This window comes from Sander vitreus, chromosome 21 (genome assembly GCF_031162955.1).
Source record: "Sander vitreus isolate 19-12246 chromosome 21, sanVit1, whole genome shotgun sequence".
Taxonomy (NCBI): domain Eukaryota; kingdom Metazoa; phylum Chordata; class Actinopteri; order Perciformes; family Percidae; genus Sander; species Sander vitreus.
In genome coordinates, this window is record NC_135875.1 from 22,119,556 (window position 1) to 22,143,040 (window position 23,485).

Below are 23,485 nucleotides of genomic sequence, written 5' to 3' on the forward strand. Positions count from 1 at the left end.
CATTGAAATGTGTGGAGAAAGGGGAGTTTCACCTTGTAAAAAGCTGCTAAAAGATATTAAACAGTTAAAGCATTCATTTTTGGGTCCATTTGATGTGTACAGCTTTTCCCTTGTAGTGTTTAAAGTATACAAAAGTGCATGCTATAGTTTCTACAGCCTTACCATTGTATCTATTTATGAATACTTTCATAATTCCACATCAACACAACCAGATAGGCGTTAAGAATAGAACATACATCTATTTTCTAAAGGCCACTTCTTTATACATTACTTTTTACATTTTGTAGTTTGTGAGAAAGGCCAATTGAGCATTGTGATTCACTTTCAATAATCATTCATGATCATCAATGTGATTCCTGTGAGGGAACCATCCAATACGCTGCACACTGACTTGCCCTGTACTTTCTCTATCCTCAATAATCTAGCTGGGAAAGTTTTTATTTTGCAATTCGGTGGAGCCAAAAGTGAATACCACCTAAGCATAACATGTCAAACAGTGTCTTTGACTGCATTTTTTTAGTACTGTATTTGAATTCCAGGCTCTGCAGAAACATGTTGAAGAAACAAGAACATGACAATTTAGTCATCATCTACTGTACCAAATACATGACTACTGTAATGGCTCAGTGGCCAGTTGTGGTTACGATTCAACTGAATGTCATCAATTACTCAGGGATATGCCACAATCTGTTCTCTAATCGTCTGCTAACCCTGTAGGGTCTAGTATCACACCCAGACCTTCTTCATCTTCTAAATAGACAGAAGAGTTTATTTGAAATGTTGAGAAGTCACAGCTTTGCCAGCCATCATACATTTTTATATGACATTAATATCAATGGGAATACAGACCTAGGTTTAGATAAATGCAATTAGAACACAGGAAAGTTGTCTTTGCATATTTTGGTGTTAGTTGAAAGACTAGTCACTATCTTGCAGCGTGAAAGGTTATAAATAATATTTGCAGCATGTAACAGTAAACAAGTGGGAAGGGCGCTATTTATTTATTTTTTTAAATAACTCAATGGGGAACTTTGGCCTGCTCACGCTATCAACTTACCCTGAATGGTGTGTCAGAAGTACTACAAACTCTTAAAGCACCGCCTTATGGAAGTCAGATGTGGAGACTGAGGTGAGGAAGAGCATAATTGAAAACTCCACCTGGAGCACACATGCATTCCTTGAAAGAAGAGACACTCTGTCCACGTGTGTGTGTGTGTGTGTGTGTGTGTGTGTGTGTGTGTGTGTGTGTGAGAGCTAGAAAAAGAAAGGCTGAATAGTAAACTGGATGCCTGTTTCTGGTTCCATGCACAGAAGGCTTTACGTTCGTAGTTTGTGGAAATGACAAAAACAGACAATAATTGAACAGAAAAGGCAACATCTGATCCATTTATTCACCTTATCATCAATACATATGTACAAGTGTAGGTCAATATTCCAATGATGAAAGAAAAGAAAATGCTGGGAAAAAAAAAATGATGCACGTGTCGAGGTATAACACATAACTGCTAGAGGGAATGAAAATACTGCACCAAAACATAGGATCGAAAACACACACATTTGTGTGATAGAAACACTTTTACAGATATTTCTACCAGATCTGTTTGGGACCCCTTTCCTTATACAAACATTGTCATGCTCTGGTTTTCTTCAACTGTTTTAAACTAACAACTATTGCCAACATATAAATAAAAATGAATGACAGACATACTTTCTGATTTTTAGAGGATCTATGAGTATTTTCAACAAACTGAATTTGGCTTTAGGATGCAATAGTGCCAATACAATCCCAGAGATAAAACTCAGTGAAGCCTTAGAGAAGTCCGTATGTAGCAAAAGGGTATTTGTAGGTTGGTTCTAAAAAAAAGAAAAGTACACTGATTGTCCGTCAGTTCATTGTTCTCTCATTGCTTCTTTCCACATCTATAATGAGCACAGGAAACACAGGTCTTCCAGCTTCATGTCAGTCATTGCTTCGATCACACACTCTTCTAGACAAACACCAAACAAATCACTGCTTTGACTTCTTTAGGATGGTGCCCACTGCAGAGATGACAGTGGTCTTGGTGCCGCTGGCGGTAGTTGTCACGGAGACGACAGCAGGCAGGGTGGCGCTGGTAGTGATGAGGGTGGGCTGGGCCAGGGTCACAGGGATTGCAGAGTCCCACTTGCTTTTCCTCTTCTGGGCCTCTGCTGAGGAGAGTAAACACTGATGTGAGCTCAGGATTTAAATCACCAACTGCACAGGAAGGGCTGCACGACACTATGCTAAGGAAAGGCATGATATTACTTGAGATAAAGGTGCCCCGTGCAGTTTGGACCACTAGTAGCGCTATGAAGCAGTGTTTACAAGCTGCGACAGTATATTTATATTTATATTCTTCCTTTAGTGCTACTTTTATACAGTTTGTTCTATTTTATTGTTTATATTCTAATATGTTTTAATATCTGTTTTTGCATTTTATGGGGGCTACAACTACATTTCATTGTGCAATCCTGTATTGCATAATAATATTCATAAATCCTTGAATCCTAATGATTATGAGCTCATAGGAAACTTCCTTCACAGTGTTTCATAGTTTATGAAACTGATTATGATCATTTCATTTCTTTGTGGATAAGGGATGATAAGTAAATGACAAATATATTGCATTACTCTCAAGGAGGAACACAACGCCAATTTAATCTCTTTCTGTTTATTTAGTCTTGTGCTAATGTGGCCTTAGCATTAATGTGACAATCATTTCAGACTTGTGTTGTGTTGTGTTAGAAGTGTTTTGTAGGTTCCAACTTAGGAACATAATTGCCCGGACATATGTCGTGGTATCGAGCAAGGTGCATTTCTGCAAGGAGCATGATGAAGTTGCAGCGTTCGCCAAGACCGGCGGTGGAGAGTGTATACCTAAAGACACGGCAACCATTCCCTTCTCTGCTTCTCTTTATAGTTGTCAAATTCATCTACCAACCCTTATGGAGCTGGCTCAGGATTGCCTTGAAACAGCTCTTAGTTATGCTGTTATAGTTTTAGACTGTCGGGGGACTTCCTTTGACACAGTGAGCTTCTCTCTCCTCTCTCTTTTCATCTGTGTGTATTCATGTCCCAGTAATGCTTGTTACTAACTTATCTCCAGGGAGCTTATTCCCCAAAGTCCTTATGTTTTCTCGATTCAGAGCTTTCCTTGGATTAGGGTGGCACCTAAATCCTGGTTGCAGCTGCCGCGGTCCTGCTCGGCGCCCTGCTACGCCCTGAACTGCTACAACTATTATTTCTAGTCATAGTTCCATTATCTTTATTGTTACTATAATTGCCACTGTTCATCATACCCTCAACCGGCACCGGCAGATGCCCGTCCACCAAGAGCCTGGGTCTGTCTGAGGTTTCTGCCTAAAAGAAAGTTTTTCCTTTCCACTGCTGCGCCAAATGCTTGCTCTTGGGGAAATTATTGGATCCTTGTAAATTATAGTGTGGTCTAGACCTACTCTACCTGTAAAGTGTCTTGAGATAACTCTTGTTATGATTTGATACTATAAATCAAATGAATTTAATTGATTGTGAGGTGTTTACCTGTGGCTGTGGTGGTGGTGGTGTTGCTGCTGGTGGAGGATGCTGTGCTGGAGGGGTTGGTGCCCTTCTTAGTCCCTGTGACAAACTCAATCTGTGAAACAAACAGAACATTAAAACGCCGATTTCATTCCTGGTGCTGTTTGACGTGTAACTGTTTTTAACCTGCAACCACAATCTGCTGCTGCTGCTTATCACGGAAGGCGTCAAGTACCCTCCTCAAGGGCACATCAACAGTGACCGTATTTGAGTGAGGGAAGAAAATGACTCATTCCCTCGGTTTCGTTTCATTCTCGCATCAAACTCTTACTCCTGTTACGTTAACTCTGCTGTCGCCTGCATTTCACTGACATTTCACAGTAGAGAATAAAGCAGCTCCTGTAGTGTACACATTTGTTCAAGTCCAGTTTCTAGCTTTGGTGCAGCTGCTGCTGATCACAGCAGGCTTTAGCACCTCTGAATGATTATTCAGCATAACTTGCTAAAGCAAAAATAGCTGGCAAAGAAAGACACACTCAGTGCACTTCTACTGAAGATGGGAAAAACAGCAAAGACACGTATGGGCAGAGCTCAGCTGTAAAGCCGCACTTGGCTGGGCCTGAGCTGCAGTCATGAGAGTTAAACTTGGCAATGCCGACTTCTGCGTGTGTCTAATGAAGGATCGTGAAGTAAAAATTACCTGCAGCTGGTGGAGACTTGCCCCTGACGCAGACAGAGAAGAGAACTGACAACCCTTTTTGTTGTTGTTGTTGTTCGACTCACCTTGGTCCTCTCCTTCTTGGCTTTCTCCAGTTTGTCCATCTCCACTTTCTGGGCTTTGGCTGGAAGGACAAGACGCATACATGAGTGTTTTGTGAGTTCCAATCATACAGAGCTGTAAAGAAGAAGTAGCTTACCTAGAGCTTCATAGTAAGAGTCCTCTGACCAGCCATGAGGATCAAACATATCTTTTGGATAGTTAGTTCCCAGTTCATCTATACTGCAGAACTGAATTAGCTTCTCGTAAATGCTAAAAAAGAAAAAAGAAAAGGCTAATAAGACACTTGGAAACATTTGTTGTTCTTCTTTTCGTAGGCAGAGAAAAAGAATGGTTTGTTAAGTGTTTACACCAAAGAGTGTATCTGGTATCATGAGTAAATGGCACTCCATGTGTGATGTTTCTCGGTTTGGGAGTGTGACCTGCATACCTTGGGTTTCTAAACTCTTTCTTTTTCTGGATGTGGCTGTTCGTGTCAAAATCTCCATGGAGCTTCCTCTCGTACAGCTTGTGGATCTTTTCCTGTTACAAAACAAACAAATCAATGAAGGATGTGAGCAGGTCATCATGATCAGTGTAACAAGATCAACGTCTGCTTCCTCCACGCTCTACGTCTGGCAGGACACGCTGTCAATGTCATCAAATAAACAAAACCTACTGTATATATGATCAGCTCTGCTCGAAGAAAGGGTCAGTGTGAACGGAGCTGTTGTATATGGAGTTTCTGACACCTTTGGGAAATATTTGACAACCAGGTTTAACTGAGCCACAAGGCAAGTGTATAAATGAGAGCTAACATGGAACAAGATGGAAGACGGGAATGCTGCTAAAATGAGAAGCTATTAAGCCCAGGTTAGACCAAAGATTTGCCCATCTCAGCTCGACTCAAGCCAGCTGATGGTGTGGCTGCGACTCAGCTGTTCAAGACGCATAGGCTGGTTTTAGAACGCAAGGGACGTCATCGTGTAAAGTCAGCTACAAAACTATAGAACTAAAACTATCCATAATCCATTTTATTTCTGTTACTGTTAACTGGTCGAAATGGCAGCTAGACGAAAGCTCTACTTGTGCCCGAAAGCACTACGGTCGAGCGAGCTAGACAGTGACTGAAGAGAGCGAGCGGCGTTAGAACAAAGCTGTGAATCAGAGAAATAAAACGTGTTTTCGCCGATTCATCACTAGAAATTTAACTGTAGCAAGCATCCAACTATCATTAACGTTATCCACATTCATATTTAGACGCAACAAATGATTTATCCAGCTACATAAAGCCTGGAAGTCATGGCCGGGTTGCTCAGTGGGTGGAGAGGGCGCACATATACTTGGAGGTTTATGCCTCGATGCAGAGGTCCAGGGTTCGAGTCCGACCTGTGACGATTTCCTGCATGTCTTCCCCCTCTCTCCCGTTTCTCACCTAAATAAAATAATCTTTTAAAAAAAAAAAAAAAAAGCCTGGAAGTCTGAAGATTTGGTTAGGTAGGCACAACAACTACTTGGTTAAAAACACCCTGTGGAGTTATTAAAAACAAACAAAAGTTATGTTTACATTATGTGTTTCTTATCAAAATGCATTGTGTACATCCTTGAAGTCTAACAAACTTGCATATCCTTCCTATTAAAGCATTTGCAAAGCCAATATGTTTTTTTCAGTAGTTTGTTTTCATCTTCATTTGGTTGCTAGCAGTCTTCTTCTTCATTGCCTGCTTGAACAGAGGTAACCCATTTCAACGTCACACACTTCTGGACTCAACCATCTATCTGTACCTCCTTCCTATGAGGTTTTTCTGTGCTGTTACGATGGCACGTTACTTATCCATTTGCTTCTGACAGACAAGAGTCATAAAACAAACAGTAACTTGAGATCTGTGTCAGGTAAACGTAAAGGCCGTTTTAGGCATTTGAACAAACAGCCGATGCCGTTGGTTTGCGCCGGGCAAAGTTAAGGCTCACTGAAGGCCTGAGCTCACAGGTTCTGGCTGTCAATGGGATGTTGACCTCAAGTTTGGGCCTCGCAAAATGCATTTTCGAAACTGTTCATGAAGGGGATATGTTCCAGACAATTGTCTGTACCAAACATATTCTAAGCATACGTGTCTCAGTTCCTCCGTGACCTTAGGACAGAGATATCCAGGCTGTTCTGGTGAAGGTGAATCATAAATGGTTCATCTAATAGGTGCGGGAGTGTCAGCCCAGCGGGGATACTGCTGAGCTGTACACTTACTAAGTCAGCTGTGTGTCCTGACCTGCCTCAGCTCCTCACAGAACACAAACCATATTGCAGTCAGACGCACCAAATGCACGTGAATGCAGCAAGGCAGAAAGACAGCAGTGCTGGTGTGGTGATACAAAATAGATAGAAGATAACACTGTGTGCTGGTTTAATTACAGGGGTGAGTCTCAGGATTTATGTAGCCACCAGAATTTATTTCTAACCCCAGAGGGAACGAGGGAAACTACTCACTTGGCGTGGAGAACAGGTTATTTTCACTGCATCAACACCAAGATGACTAGTCTCTGGATATTATCCTCTTAAACAATCTAAACTTTAACTCTTGCTCTTGAATTCCTAATTCTAAACCTTCTACATACTGTATGCCAAAGGGGAGAGTGCAGACTGTGTGTCTGCTTATGAAACCAACATGACATGGCCAGTGACAAGTCTTCAACTTTTAGGAGGATACATTTACTACCTGGAAAGTGTTTCTCCAGCACACAAAAGGAGCATACAGACATGTTAAAACACACAGAGCACCAGGACTACTCTATCAAAGCTCTCAGAAAACCCACAACCCCAGCTTTATCCACACACCCTCTGCTCTGCTCTGATTAGCAGAAGTAACTGTGGCCTTAGTGGTGATATAAAAACTGCTTGCACGAGACAATAGCAGCAGCGTATTATTGTGTTTAAACAAATGTGTGCGCAACAAGAAAAGCTTTGCAGTGGAAGTTATGTGGCTAAATAATCATAACAGTGGAGGTGCGTCTACCTGTAGATGGAGCGAGCAGCATCCCGGGGGCTCGGGGGGGATCCTGATCTCATCAGGTGACATGTTCCTCACCTTCTCTGAGAATAGAGCTGGCAAGAAGACAGCGACATAAACATGAGCACTTGCATGTTTTCACTTCGGCGGCTTTACCTCTCTGCCCTGTCTTGCATGTCTCTACATGCTGAATAAGGATTAACTAAGAAACTATTGTTACACAAACAGTGAAACAATGTGCAAAGCAAATCTGTTTTACTGTTTCAATAGATAACACATAAGAAGAAAGGTGGGATAGGGAATATGCACTGGAGCACAAACAAAGGTTCACTGTGTGATAAGCAAACATCGCTGGTGAATTCCTAAGCATCCTGTTGTTCATCATATTCCTAAGTGTATTCCAGTTGTTTTATAGGGCAGTGTGGTATGAGGAGTGCACTTCCCGGGAAGGGAGTGGCTGTTGTTGGGGCATGTAAGGAGAAGGGAGGCTCCTCTACCCTCCCTTTGGAACGGACCCTTCTCTCCCTCTGCTTTCTCTGACTGCAGGCCAGGCATTCTTCAGTGTCACTCTACATCCCAATGAAGACAGTCTTACAGTCATTTGGCGCTGCCAATCCCGCTCTGAATAAGTACTGCAAGCTGTGTGCTGTGTATGCGCGTACACGTGTGAAATGCAGGAGTTTGTCCCTGCTGATATTCTACGCAGATCGTCGACAAGTAGAAACTTGACGGGACATGAGAAGATCGTTTCCTGAAGTGCTGTCTTTACACTTTATCTTACAAAACGCAAGAGGAAAACTTCAGTCACGTACTCTTACACCGGGAAGTTTAATCAAAATCTGTGATGTGATCAGGAGATTTTTGTGTTTGTAATTATTTGCTAAAACAATCAAAATTTTAAGGCAGAATACTGACATCTATAATAACAAATGTGATATATTGTTGTTATACTACTTTATATACACAAAAAGAAGTGTGACCACAACATGTACTGAGCAGGACAATTTACTCAGGGACATGTCAACATGTTCACAATGACAATGTTGATGTTTAGAAGGTAATGTTACCAAGATAAACATCTTAGCTTAAAATGTTAGCACCCTAACTTTTGCAAGTTAGCACTAAACACAAAGTAGAGCTGAGACTGATAGGAATGGCATTAGTTCTGCAGGTATTCGGTCATGAAGAACTGTACAAAATTTCATTCAGATCCAATCGTTGCTGAGATAGCATAGCTAAAAATAAAACTTGACAGTGTTTCTGGTGGGCAAACTATGTAGTGGCGACACCGTTTCTAAATTAGCTCAAACATATCTTCGGCATTTCTGTACTGAAATTCCTCGTTACTTATACATACGCAGATATGACAATTCTGTAAAAAGCTAATCAGCTAGGAGGCGGTCATCAAATGTCTGGACACATTTGTAACCTCGCTTATGTCCTGATCAAAATCCAAATTTAGACCTCTTGTACGGCTACTGGTGTTTAATACATAATTGAGAAATGTGGCTTATTTTGTAACGTAACAAAAGGATTTGGTAGCAAACATAAGTAGGGCATTGATAAAGTATTGCAACATTTCAAAAGATACCCAGCTCTACCCGCTGACTGTGTCTTTTTTTTTTTTTATAAACAGTTCATGCTTGGCCACTGATCTACTGCCACTGCATGCTGAAAATGTTGACCGTTGACCGTCCAAGAACAGGTTCAGTAGCTCTAGCGCATGCCGTCTCTTTATGCTGGCTACAATACGCCCGTTGACATAAATATCGCTGGTCCACAGTGAAGCCATCCCTGCCCGTGGGACTGTGCAAGAGGTGACCTTTGAAGCGTTTGTCTGCAGACGGGATCCTGTCGTATACTGACAGACTTTTTTTTCCAGCAGTCCCTCCCTTCAATATCTTTGCTGTTTTTCCTTGGTTTGCTTATCTGGTGGGACCACAGATACACACGTGTGGATACTGACTTGCCACCCTGATCTCCCTTATGCCTGGAAAGTACAGAGGAGGAGCGGTACACCCACCCCCCTCCATCTGCTTCATCGTCGATATGGTTTACATTTTTTGACAGTAAAAGTACGCAGCAGGTATACAGTTACATGATAATAAATGGTTCCGTGCATGTAACTACTCATTTCTGTGTTTTATGTCTGTTTTTTTAAGCACTGCTATAAAGAAAAAACACTTTTTATGATTGCACTACTGGTTAGATGTCAAACTGCATTTCATTGTACTGGTTGTCCTTACTTGTGCAATGACAAAAAAGTTGAATCTATTTATCTACTCTGAAGATTTTATATTTGAAATCACATAACATGTATACTGTAGCCTCCAACAATAAAAAAAAACCTGACAAGGCAAGTCTGATGAGTCATAGGCATTATGTGGTGGCTTTCATTTAACTCTCTCACAGACACACACATGCACATACTGTCAGACAATTACACATTGTAGCTGCAACAGGAGTTTAGCATTGTGGAAGCCCGCTAATCTACTCTGTACAATGGTAGATTTAGTTGATAGTTGTGTAGCCTTGTTGGACAAACTCTAATATAAACACCAAAATAAACTCTGTAGCCCTCCACAGTAGAAAAGGAAGTGTGAATAAATCACAGCGTGTGTAATAAATAATCTCTGTTTATAATTCAGTTCAGTGTGAGAGGAATATTCTCATATAACAGCAGTACTGTCAGGAAGGACATGGAGACACAGTGTAATAAACAGACAGAGAAAGGATTATATTCTGTGACAAAATTACCATCTGTCGTCCCGAAAAAACAGATAGAAAGTCACAATCTGTGCCCTGAGGGTCTGTTTGGAAAGATGGACAATGTCTGGCTCTTGAGTGAACAGACAAAGAGCCGTCTTCAGCCTGCTGACGGGAGGCCTTCTGCCAGAGCCACTGTGACATTTACTGACAGACGAGACAGAGGAGCCGAGCTCTGTTGCAGTAATGCCAAGTGTCCAGGCCCAGGCTATGAGTCACACTGCCACTATAGTACACTAAAGCCAGCTGTTTTGAAAACTAAAAATTGCTCTAGTGCATTTCCCTTTCCTATGCAACTTCTTTTTATGGCTGCAACAAACCAGAAGAGTGGAAGTGGTGATGATGAAAGGAGTAAATCCGTGGGCAGAAGCCACCAAGTCCACTCAGCTACTGCTGGCTCTCCCATGGAGCGCGTTGGAGGGAGTCCAAAAGAAGGCTTGTGTACTTAAGTATACTTTTAGAAAACAACAGCAGCATGCAGGGATGCAAAAAGGCACGAGAGTTTCACTTTGAGTGGGTTCAAATCAGCTGCAGAAATCAACTCGTACTTGGATTCATTTAGACATTCCTTTCAAAATGATTTCTCTATGAGCATCATTTAGCAGTTCGATTATATATTATTATCAGATCTACACCCTCTTTGCAACACATTATTATATATTACATTTTTCAGTCAAATGATGGATGAGGAGTAGTGCTGCATTGCGTAATCTGTGCCATCATGTGCATCTAGCTACGGGCTTGTAAAAAAAACAGCAGTGTGCCAAAAGCTTATGGTTATTGATGTTTATCAGACTGGTGTGTGAGAAGCCACTCCCTGTATCACTCATATCCTGTCTGATCGCTGATGCTCACTTCCACACCTGTACAGGTCAGCCATTACTCACCAGCTACTGCCAGCACCCTGGGTCATAGCACATCTGTCAGTCAATGGACAAAGAGGCTTTTATACCTCAGCTTGTTCTAATCAATGATTCATAGATTTACTGCACCAACACCCAACTGACACAATAAAACCTAACAGTCTGATTCTTACGCTGTATCCTACTTTATATTTGTTTTAATATACATACACACACATCGAGAAGCGGGTGTTTTTCTATAAGGTTCTTATTGTCATCAATGACGAAAGGCCCTGTAATTTCCTAAAACAGAAGATAGTCCAAAAAAACTTGCCTAAAACAAGAGTAAAGAGTGCATTTATTAGGGTTATTTTATGCAGATTAATACAGTATTTCTGCAGGGTTCCCCAAGATAAATGTAAGACTTTCTAAAACCTTTTTAATACCATATAGATACCCGTTTCATGGTCATATTGGTCAACATTTTAAAGTAGGACGGAAAATCAGTAGGGACAATGTGGCTTAGAATTATTCATTATTATATCACAGTTTTCAGTACTTTCCAGCAGAAGTAAGAATTCTCAATGCTATCATTAATGAAATGAATGTGACCTGCGCCCAGATAAAGCAGTAAAAATGGATAGATTTATTAACCAATTAAAAATGGCTGAAATTGACAGTTGCTCATTATGAGACGATGAGCTGAGAAGTGACAGTGTTTGCTGACTGAAACGCCATACGTACTGCTACCTGCAGAATCGACTGTCAAAAAACCTTTAGGTAATTGGTGTGTAACACCTTCTGACAGCCCATAATCAGATACAAAAAGATTATATAACTAACATTACTGCCTATGGCAGGCAAGAGGCAATATTAATACTTGTTATGTAATGTTCTTGACTTCTAAGGCCTTTTTTTCCCCCCCAAGACCTGCAGATACCCTGTAATATACATTTGGTGCCCTCAGTGACAGCCGGTGCCCATGTTTATTTTAACGAAGGACCACGTCAGCCAGTGCGGCTCATTAATGTGTTTGTGGACAACAATGGAGCTCTATGGCACAGAGGAATAAGATCTATCAGGCTTTGGATACACACCCAATACTTATTACTAGGATCAATTCATCTTTAATTTTGGTCTTCTCATGGGATTTATTGACAACAAGCGGCAGCCTCATCCATTAAGAGTTGGTGTGTATGTGTACTCTGTATTTGTGTATGTGTACTCACCAACTAGCTCATTGGGGTCCCTTTTTTCTACTTCGGAGATCTGTAAAAAAAAATAAAAATAATAATAATAATAATAATGAGAGAGAAACAAAGAGATACATGTGCTATTTAGGTCTCATTTGGACAGGAGAATGTAATCATCACCCCTTGTGGTGAAGGGAAACATTGACAGCACCAGCGGTAGATATTATCAAACCATGTCCCCAGCTTGGATATAGTTAATTACAGTGGATTATAAGCAGTTTGGTGAGGTGAACTGGCAGTTCTTGTAAAAGATGTGGAGCTGGAAACAAACGCTCATTCCATTTGTACCCGAAATCCAGAAATGATGCATGCTGATATAACAGACTGCACGGAATAGAAGCTGACAGGAGAATAGTTCCTAAGAAGTAATAGAAACCAGAGTAGTAAATCCTGGCAGTTCCCAGTGAAAGCCTGAGCTCGGCAGGAGGAGGAGGAGTATTGTACAGCCTCTGAAATATGCTGCCTGTTGTGCCAGCTCTGTGGGCATAACACAGGTTCAGCACAAAGGAACAGTGCTGTTATTCACAGGCATCATGTCGTCACCTAGCAACTGCACAGGAACATCAAAGGATTGTCCTGAAGTTGGCCAAATTACGAGGACAAGGATGAGGGAGGGGCGGGGCGGGGCAGGGTGGACTGGGAGACATGGGAGCACAGCAGAGCCTGCTGGCAGAAATACAAACCCCCCAAAAATATAAAGGCACCTGCTGTTTGAGAGAGTGTTTGTCTCACACAGATTGTGTGGAAACAAGAGGATAACATTTAGCTGATCTTCTGAATGCCTAATTGTTGACATCAAAACTATTTCATCAGAATCTTAGCCTGGAGAGAAACCGTGTCACCAACAAGAAGCTTTCAGTCATATTTTCACTGACAAAATATAGTATACTGACGTTAACACTTTAAAATCAAGGTTATAATCTATTGTTACCACCAAACTACTTTCCATTTCAGGCTCTGTATATACTGTAGGCATCATCTAGCCATCTGTCTTATGTAAATAACAGAGCCTCATTGATACACTCTACCAAGCACACACAGAAAGTTACAAAAGATCATTTTCTTAGCACTTTCCTATTTTTTTTTAATAGAAAGTGTAGTACAATCACAAACTACAGACTCCAAAATCACCATGTAGTCTAATCAATACCCCTAATACATTTACACATTACGCTCAGTTTAGCCGTTTAAAACAGCTGTATAATGTCTTCTGTGACTCTGGAGGGAGATTTCTACAGTATAGTCTGACAAAATAACCCTGATGATGTCATAACACAAAGCCTGCATCACAAACTGGAGGTGTGAAAGACATGGGCATTTAGTAGGCAGGGATGGTCTAATAAAAGATGCTGTCCAGTTGCATCGTGGGAAACACCAGATCTGGAATGTTTTAGCTTGACTCACACTATGGACTATCAGTCAGGATATGGCAGCCTCTGTGGCTTCAATTGTAACCTTTAAAAAAAAAAAAAAAAAAAAAAAAAGAAATGTTATCTTATGAATCCCCCACCTTTATGAAAGTCCAATACAAATTTGCCAAGTAGCCCTTTGAACAACTTACTGTTTATTTTCTAATTACTCAACTATAAGACCATCAGGTCTTAGCTGACGGGTCCTATATGAAGACAGGAGGGACCTTGTGCCTTTTCCTTTAGAAAAATAAATGGTAGCTCAGTAGGTCATGCTTTTTATCCAGGAAAAGTGACAATGCTTAACATCCTGATGTTTAGCAGGTGTACTATTTACCAGGTTAGCCATTATAGTTTAGCACTTAAACCAAAGTTAAGATGAGGCTGATGTCAGTTTTGCAGTCATTTGGTCATAAACCAAGAAAAGTAATAAATGGGATAATCACGAGAGGCAGGCGAATAAACAGTTTGATATGCCCGGCTTGTGGTAACCTTCCACAAGCCGGGCATATCAAACTGTTTACTGCCCTGCCTTGAGGTGATTATCCCATTTATTCTACTTCTTGCTTGCCAACATAATAAAGAAATTCAAATACTTATAAATATGCTTTTTCTTATTCTTATTGCATGCTTATTAAATGTATACTCTGTTTGAGTTCATCGCCCTCAAAAAGTAGTCCCCTTTAGAACTACGGTGAATAACGTTAGCTCAGCTGTAGCTAATTAGTTTCTATAGCAACCACAGTCCGGGTCAGTTGTCACTGTCAGTGGCTCTTCCACTCGGTGAAAACCTCGATAGCGAAGGCAGTTGCCTTTTTCGTGTTTGATTCAAGGGCCCCGTCTTCAATCGTACGCAGCTCCTCATCTGTCAGATCTCGGAAACGGGGACCCTGGGCCTTGTCTTTTTCTTTTGTCATTCCGTCGTCCTCGTCGCTCTTTAACCAGTCCTCAAATGTCTTCCCTCCTCCGAATATATTAAAATTGACAATGAATTCGTCCATTTTTAAAACACTGTAATGTTTAGAACTACGGCGAATAACGTTAGCTCAACTGTAGCTAACGTTAATTAGTTTCTATAGCAACCACACAAGGCTGCATCTGATCACTAACGTTAGTTTAATAACGTAGTTGCTACATTGTATCTCGCTTGCAAAACTATGTATCGACTGAACCTCCGATAGATTTCCGACACATTTTAGAAACTTTTTTAAACAAGGTTTATTTTTACAATGGACCTCATGTTTGAAATTTCTGTGATAGAAAAAAAAATACAAGCGGCGTATTGATCTACTATTTGACGACGCTGTGCTCAGTCAGCGGGCAACCTGCCGGGTTAATGTCCTCCTCCCAGCCAATCAGAATCAAGCATTCTTAAACGAAGGAGAATAATCAAATTTTAATCAGGATCACGATTTTGGCTTCCCACGATCAAATTCACGTGATCGAGCAATATTTTAAATGCTTCATTCCGTTCATAGAACGCTCTGTATCAATGTTTTTTTTGTTTTTTTTTTTCAAGCTCCGTAAACAACTCTCTGATCACATGCCTCCATGAGCCAATCAGAGTGGTTCCCTGCACCGCGCAGCTTAGTTTAGATGTAGACAGTCACAGAGGACCGAGGACAGAGTAACGAGAGGAAAATTCCACAACAGATAGCAGTCGGTCATAAGTCGTCACGAGGTTTACCAGTTTACCAGTAAACGCAACATTTTGTCCCGTCTGTGTTGTTTTTCAGACCGCAGCAGTGACCAGTGCTAGTCTTTTAGCTCATAGCTTTAGCGACAGACTGTTGTACGTCCCGCTGTTATAATCCTCTTAACAGTGAAATACAGTCACACTACACCGTTTAGCTGCCAGCATTTTAGCCGTGTTTAATCCAGTTACAGTAGTAACTAATGGTAGGCTAACGTTAACTGCTGTGTAACGTGTTATTAGTGTTTACTAGCGTGACATGCAGCAATGTTTCTGTTGCCTGTAACGTCTGTTTTGGAGCATCAGAGCGCACACATACATATACACACACATACATACATATATACATATATATATATATACACATACATATATATATACACATACATATATATATATATATATATATATATATATCACACACACACACACACATATATATATATATATATATATATATATATACACACACACATATATATATACACACACACACATATATATATATATATACACACACACACACACACATATATTTACATTTAAAGACATTACCTTGGACTTTAGGAAACTTGGATGGACATTTTAACGAGTCGTTTTTATTGCTATTTGTACTCTTACCTTATTTTTTTCTTATTGTTTTTATAGCATTAATACGGAAGCTGCAATCTTAATATCAATGTTGTGTACAATGTCAATAAAGATATTCTATTCGATTAATCTCGAAAATAATCAGCAGATTAATTGATAATGAAAATAGTCATCAATTGCAGCCCTAACATATTGAATATAATTTTTTCCAAAGTTTACAACATTGTTTCCACTAATTCCCTTAAAAAACAAATGTTCTCTTTCATGGGTCTAATGAAACATGCTCCACATGTCGATTCATGTATTATTGGTTAATCACATCATGACGCATAGTGTTACAGTTACGATAGTCTACATCCACGACGTTCCACTTCCGGGATTGCTCCGTTGCCGCTGGAAAATCTGCCGGATTTCAAGTTTTTTTTCCGGCCGGATGTCTGGAACCTTCCGCTGTCTTTGTGTTGGCATTTTAAACTCCGGTAGATTTATGAGGACTATGGTTAACTGCTCCTCAGATCTCTGCAGGGTAAATCCAGACAGCTAGCTAGACTATCTGTCCAATCTGAGTTTTCTGTTGCACGACTAAAACAACTTTTGAACGTACACACGTTCCACCAAAACAAGTTCCTTCCCGAGGCTATTTTGCAGCCGCCCATGACAGATTGTGATTGGTTTAAAGAAACGCCAATAAACCAGAGCACGTTTTTCTCGCATCCCGGAATGCTGTGTGGACTAGCCAGACCCTCCTTCGCAGCGTTGTGGAAGAAGGTCTGGAAAAGCGAGACTACAGTTACGATATCACAAAATCCTTGCGTTGCCAGCGCTGTAATCTGTGCTTCGTGACACGGCGTATCGAAGAGACAAAAAAATCTCACAAAACAACAATTGATCAGATCATGAGCAATCAAAGACAGGCTGTAAAACAAATGCTCAGACAGAGTAGACATCATCCGACTTTGTATTGTTCCTGCTCGTTACGTTTGTGACTCACTCTAACCCCACTGACCTGTACCAAACAGCGCAGCAGGAAGCTGGCAGGCCATCCAGCTCACATGGCTTTACAACACATACACACACAGAGGGTGGGGCTAGTATGGTGTGCAGGTGCAAGCAGTGTGCTTGGAAAAAAAACAACAATGTTGGCTGAGCTCTTGACTTTAGAAGAGGTCAGTCAAGCAACTCAGAATATACTTTAGGAATAAGTCACTAGTCTTACCTACATAAAGTGCCTCATTTGATATTTGAGCATCTGACATACAAAAACCCATAGCACCATCTAGTGGACATGCTACTTCATAGCTTTTTGTCATTTAACAATCCCATCCCTTTAGGTCACAAAACAAATGAAATAACAATCCATCCCACACCATGTGCGGGTGTTTAAATACCTCAACATCATCTGCGTCCCTCCCCTCGTCGGATTCCTCCATTTCCTATAAAAACAAAAATGCAGAAGGTTAACAGCAGTAGAGACTGGATGACAAACAGCACCCAGCTAGGACTGTTTTATACTAGTTCTAGTACTACAAAGTCTTTGATAAAGGAACTAGTTCCAAACATTTTGTGAAACGTGGTTGATGCCCTTTCACAAAAGCCACAAATATCTATTTGGACTGTTCCAAAGGCCAGCCCACCAATTTTACATAGGAGGGTCAGTTGAATAATTTCTTCTGTGGCTCTGGAGGGAGGTTTCTTAAGTCTGAAAATAACATTGATGATGTCATTAGGGCTTTCTTGGTTTTGACTTGAGACTTAAACTTTTTAGCAGAAAGCTTGCGTAGCCTACAGCACGAGGGGTCTGGCAGAAGTGGGCATTTAGGAGTATTGACCCATCCTAGAGACTAAAGCTTGATTTACGGTTGCGCGGAGGCTCCACGCAGTTGATCTCTTAGCAGGGCCGACGTGTGTGTGTGTGTGTGTGTGTGTGTGTGTGTGTGTGTGTGTGTGTGTGTGTGTGTGTGTGTGTGGTAGCGTGAGAGAGTGAGGCGATTAGCTTCGGAGGTGGTAGCGACTCTAGAGTCATAGTGGGAGAAACAAAGTGTCACCCTCAAAAGTTAACCCTCTTCTTGATTTCTTGTTGTTTATTGAGGAGTAGTACCAGGAAATGAGTCGGGGGGGAAATGCAACGCTACCAAGCTACCGCCGAGCGACGTGCGTCACCGCGACGTGTAGTTAAATATTTCGAGAGGTGCACGTCAGGCTGCGGCGTACGTAGAGACACGGCGTAGATTTTACGCAGAAGCATAAGTCACGCTTAAAGGTCAGGATATCTTGGCCTCTGCTGCTTAGATCTGGGTCTTGTGGTCACTTGCAATACTAAGCCGCTGCAGTACTCCTTTAATTAAAGCTTTTGAACATCACAACGGTCTGATACTGTAACAATGTTGATTTTACAGTATTTAAAAGTGACATCCTCAAACGTGTTATTTTGTCTGACGAACAATCCGAAACTCAAGATCACTTTACAATGATATAAAAACACAGAAAGGCCTCACATTTAAGAAGCTGTAACCAATGAATGGTTGGGGTTTAAATCATACATGAATAAGTCATTGATGGTCAAAATACTTGCGGTTTCATTGTCTGTGGAGCAAGGACTTATTAATGGAATTATTACATAAAATAAAACTAATTAGAACTCTAGTTAGGCAATCCTTTTGTACACATTTGGATCATAAACGATATCTTTAATAGCTGAAATTGTGGTTTAACAATGAAGGATCGTGTATATTACCCTTCCATGTGCTTTTTATTTGCCATTCTTAGCACACAGTTTGTGTTCTCTCCAGTAAACTGGGACTATAATTTGAGAGGATTGTACAATTATAAAAACCTATCCTAATTGTACAATCCTCACAAATTATAGTCTTAGTTCACTGGACCAGTAACTATATAGTGTAGACTACTGTACATTCATGTAACAACAGGGAGAGGACACCTCAAACCTTATATTTTTGCTGGGGGGGAAATAACTGATGAATACTCTGTGTTACAGTCATGTTTACAGTGTGCGTTGAGTTTATGACTTAATTATCTTCATAGTTTCTAGATTTTGGAGTCCAATTTTTCAGCGTCTTTCTTTTCTACGTCCATATATATACACGAGGGAGCAAAGCATTTTTGGGAAGAAGCAAACTCGCTATAATAAAACAGCGAGAAATTGCGTGGCAGACAATAGCGAACGGACTGAATGATACATTTACGAACCACTGCTCTTAACTGAAACCATTCTGCTCACTTTTAATTGTTACTCACTGTTAATGTGTGCAAATGATTAGTAGCCTAACTCCTTGAATGTTATAATTAAGACGGTTACAGTTCAGAGTCGTGGTTACATAATGTCTATTGTTATGCTACTTATACATTCAGTCGGTCCGCGATTGTTTGCAACGTTTTCTCTCGCCGTTTTATCACAGCGGCCGTGTTTCTTACAAATAATGTGTTTCACTTCATCAAACTTCCATTAGATGCTGCTACTCACTCTGTGTAAAGTATATGCACAATGCGTATTCTCCATTTTAGCATCAGTAAATCGGTTATCGACCTCGCGTTCTGTTAAGGAAAGCGTGAACGTGCAGCTATCCGAATGACTTCAGCCTGGCCCGACCTAGTTGCTCCTCCTCAGCCTGGCTTGGCCGTCGTGAAACGCACCAAGCCAGGCTGCGTAGATTAGACTAGGTCAAGCCTCGCTTTATCAGTTATCCTGGATTTATTAATTCTGATTTTGTGAAACAGCCCCCACGTCTGCCTGATTACGAGTTACATTGGTATTATTTTGAGCACACTGTGATTAACCACACTATATTTTCCAGACGTGGTTGGAGCTGCAGGCAAGAGCATGTTCACAGAAAATCTCAAAATGTAACTGCATTTTTTGCGGAAGGAGCAATCTTCTTTTTTAGCCACATGCTGTAGGAGCATTATTGTGAGCATTTGTTTTGTTGTCGTTTTGTACAATTGTATTCATATTTTTATTTAAGAGGTCACACTGATTTTAACGCTTTTTGTACATTAGAGGTTTTATTCATGAAAGACAAATTAAACTATTTGATTGGATGGATGAGTATTGGAAGAATACAAGATGGTGTAATAGCAGACTATTACAATTAAGACCATCTTGGCCCCCTCCATATGGTCTGGGTGGGAACTGTTCTTTTATGGAATCAAGCCCACAATGGGCCAGCTCGCTCCTTAAAAAGGAGGTGAGGTGACAAGATTCCCGTTACCCTATACTAGTACAAACATGTACTGATGCTATTTGATGATAAGACACGTCTAATCTCGAATATGATGCAGCTACAGCCACAACAAGCGTTGGTGCGGTCCTTACAGCTTCCTCATTTCCCCCCAGAGTTCAGTTCAGTGATCACATTAGATCATGAACATGTCAAAAAGCAACAAAAAAAATTCACACACCCAAAACACACCCAGTGCTCTGCTTTTTGTGTCACTTAAAACGTTCAACCAAACGTCAATGGAACCTAACTATTTAATAGAAATAAGCCTACGGGATGTCATGTTTTCTAGCAGCAAGAAACGTGCAAGAAACAAATGTTTTAACTCAAAGACTGACCGAGTTGCTATCTCTGCTGCCTTCATCTCCAGACACCTTGTCATTGGGACCCTCAGTTCGGTTCAGGTCATCCTCTCCATAACTGTACACCAGACCAGCTCCACGCCCCCCTAGTGACAGATAGGATGAGACACAGAGGCACAGGGTTATGAGAAGCCGCAGAGGCCAGAACTGAATACTTCACTTGCACATACATGCATGATTCAGTTGTGCATGTATATGTATATGTATATATATATATGTATATGTATATATATATATATATATATATATACACACACACACACACACACACACACACACACACACACACACACACCATCATTGGCAGCTGGTCTTGAAATAAGAAGAATGTCTTGGTTCAGCATTAATTGCCAATCCCAGTGGCAGTGCATCAGAGATACAGGAAGACATCACAAAACCATAACGTTCACCATCACACACACACACACACACACACACACACACACACACACACACACACACACACACACGTCCAAAGCCATTAGGATTTATTTATAAACCTAACAGTAATACATTGATCTGTGGTAAGAAGTACCAGTAACCACTTTAAAGCAAAACAAAATAACGTTAACGTTACCTCTCATGTTAAGAACGTCTCGTTTTTTATCTAACGTTAAGTTAGCGTTAACGTTAACGTTATGTGTCAGGGAACTCAACAAGAACCTGCTGAAATAACTGTATATGACTGAACTTAGACTGTAGATTCATGATTCCTTTCTTTAAAAACACGTCTTGAATAAATTAGACATTGTCTGTAAACTAGCTAGCTAGCTGTGGTTAAGTTAGCTACAAGCTAACGTTAGCTGCCACATGAAATCCGGGGTAAGATTCGCACAGCATTAGACGTTTTTTAGCCTTTATACATAGCTAGCTAGAACCACAGAACCTGTTACATTTGGTATCAGTTACCCGTCTCTTCTGGTTCGGAGTCGGAGTCAGGCTCTGAATCGTCTCCATAGTCTGCTAAAAAGGAAAGCAGGACACTCTTTTTACCGCTCGCCATTGCTGTATGCGTCGCATAAACTCCCGGTCGCAAAGTAAAAACGTCAGTGAAATTGTATTACGTAGGCACCGGCGTAGCACCGGCGTAGCGTAGAACTGGGACGTAGTCCTCATGTTGATCTAATTCCATTTACGTAGTCTATTTTAGACCATAGACTACTAGGCTACTGCTACTATACAGCTAAAACCCTTCAATTATACAAACCCAACCCTAGAAAGAGTAAAAAGAAAAGAGGAGAAGTATGTCATGTGAGAAGCTCAGGACCAGTAAAGAATCAAAGTAATAGGCTTAAACATGCACTCACAACTTTATCCAATATCCAATCTTATACAAATTATTTTGACGGTGCTTGTCTAACTGCTGTAGTGGCATTTAAATCCACCAACCCAGGCTCCTCTTCTTCACCTTAAACTTTCAAATGTTTAAAAGACTCCTGTGCATGGATGGATGGATAGGGCTTACTTATAACGTGATGCATCTACAAAAATAAACCACATTCAACTTCCTGTTAAGCAGACACTGATTTGATGATTTGCAGATTAGAAGACATATGTATGCTAAGTTAGATCTGCTAATAACCTTTGTTCCTACACATAGAAACACAGTCACTATGTATGCACCTGGACTGACTGCACACCAGTGATTGGCATGCATTTTAAGTAGGCTAAGTAAATTAGTTTTTAATGGGTCAATGTTTAATGTTTGACTGAGGATGGGTATGATTATTTCAATGTCATATCAGTGCTACATCAGTCAAACAGTGAATTATATTTGAAAATAAAATGTAACAAAAACTAGTAGTACTGTAAACATATAGGAAAGTAACGGCGTGCTGCCAATGTTTAATATTATTTAGTCAAATCTGGACCATCACTCCCTACCAGCATACACAGTTACTGCATTATACTGCAGCCTGGTGGATGTAGTTCATGAAGATAAGTGACTACAAAGCCAAGTTTATGTGAAATGAAATGACGGAAGATTTCATCAAGATTGATCACAATGATGTGGTCCCACTCTCTTTATGGTGTCACAGTAGACATACAAAAATTGAAAACAGAAGAAGAAAAAAAAAATGACCCAAAGGTGGACAGGTACATTTAGACAAATACTCCATCGTGTCAACATTCATTTTACAGTAGGCTATACACATATGAGTCAGTTTTCTTCACACACGTCTAGATCACTCCATCCTTTGATTTCTGCTTCTTCTTCTGGTTCTCTTTCGGGCTGCAGCAGCACCCATACAGCAGTGCGAATGTGACCAGGGACAGAATTCCCAGCACAAACACTCCTATGACCACAAAACCGCCCAGTGCCCACGGCTCCTGATGCAGCCGATACAGAAACCATTCCACCCAGTCTTCAGGTGACCCTGTGGGTTTCTGCTGCTCTGAAACACTGCACAGGAAGACATAAACCAGATAAAAGCTCAAATGGAGAATCAGGACTTTAAACTAATGAGATAATATTGTTGGATACCATTTGTTGCCACTAAAAAAGCTTAATAGAACCCATGGAGCCACATTATGTGCTGATGATAAAATGTATAAAACAGCTATAAAACAATTCAAAAGCTAACATGTTTGTTTTTTATCAGCACACTACATTGAAATCTGCTGATGTTAAACAGTATTGTCACCCAACACATTCCTGTTCGGAAACTCACCTCTCCACGGCCATGTTCCACTAAACGATCCTCTCACGGCTCAGTGACTCCCAACACTGCGTGGATATATTATGTGAGAACAAATGGTTTCAGCTACTGTTCTGATCCCCATGCAGCCCTGGAGCTATTTTAACATAGCCAAAAACACCACCGTTTACTATCTATTAGTTTGAGCAAGGCGTTCTGTAAAACTCCAATGGCAACAATTGTGTTTTCAGGTAACACTTTCAGTTGCTCTGTGTGGGCAGGGCCAAGTAAAAGCAAACTTCCCCTGGTTAATGTTTACTTATAATATTGACTGGTGGAGGCAAAAGAGAGCTCTGTGATGATAAGGTACGCATACTATAGCGAGTGTTTTACTGGTG

The 23,485-nt window shown here is 40.7% G+C and overlaps 1 protein-coding gene and 1 long non-coding RNA gene across 3 annotated transcripts; both read right to left on the reverse strand.

Annotated features, from left to right (window-relative positions):
* Positions 1-1,428: 1,428 nt before the first annotated feature.
* On the reverse strand, positions 1,429-21,491 carry sap30bp (SAP30 binding protein). 2 transcript variants are annotated; one of them, XM_078279278.1, is made up of 10 exons: positions 21,358-21,491; positions 20,425-20,534; positions 17,240-17,284; positions 12,135-12,174; positions 7,304-7,392; positions 4,747-4,838; positions 4,456-4,568; positions 4,322-4,380; positions 3,563-3,653; positions 1,429-2,187 (listed from the first exon to the last, which is right to left on the reverse strand). In XM_078279278.1, exons 1-10 carry the CDS (start codon positions 21,449-21,451, stop codon positions 2,009-2,011), a joined length of 912 nt encoding a protein of 303 aa, XP_078135404.1. In that variant the 5' UTR covers positions 21,452-21,491; the 3' UTR covers positions 1,429-2,008. The 2 variants fall into 2 exon arrangements, with proteins under 2 accessions (XP_078135404.1, XP_078135403.1); XM_078279277.1 differs by having other exon boundaries at positions 1,429-2,190; positions 21,358-21,490.
* A 966-nt stretch (positions 21,492-22,457) lies between these two features.
* On the reverse strand, positions 22,458-23,376 carry LOC144536166 (uncharacterized). Its single transcript, XR_013503728.1, has 2 exons — positions 23,121-23,376; positions 22,458-22,852 (listed from the first exon to the last, which is right to left on the reverse strand). It is a non-coding gene; the product is annotated as an uncharacterized LOC144536166 (long non-coding RNA).
* Between the last annotated feature and the right edge of the window lie 109 nt (positions 23,377-23,485).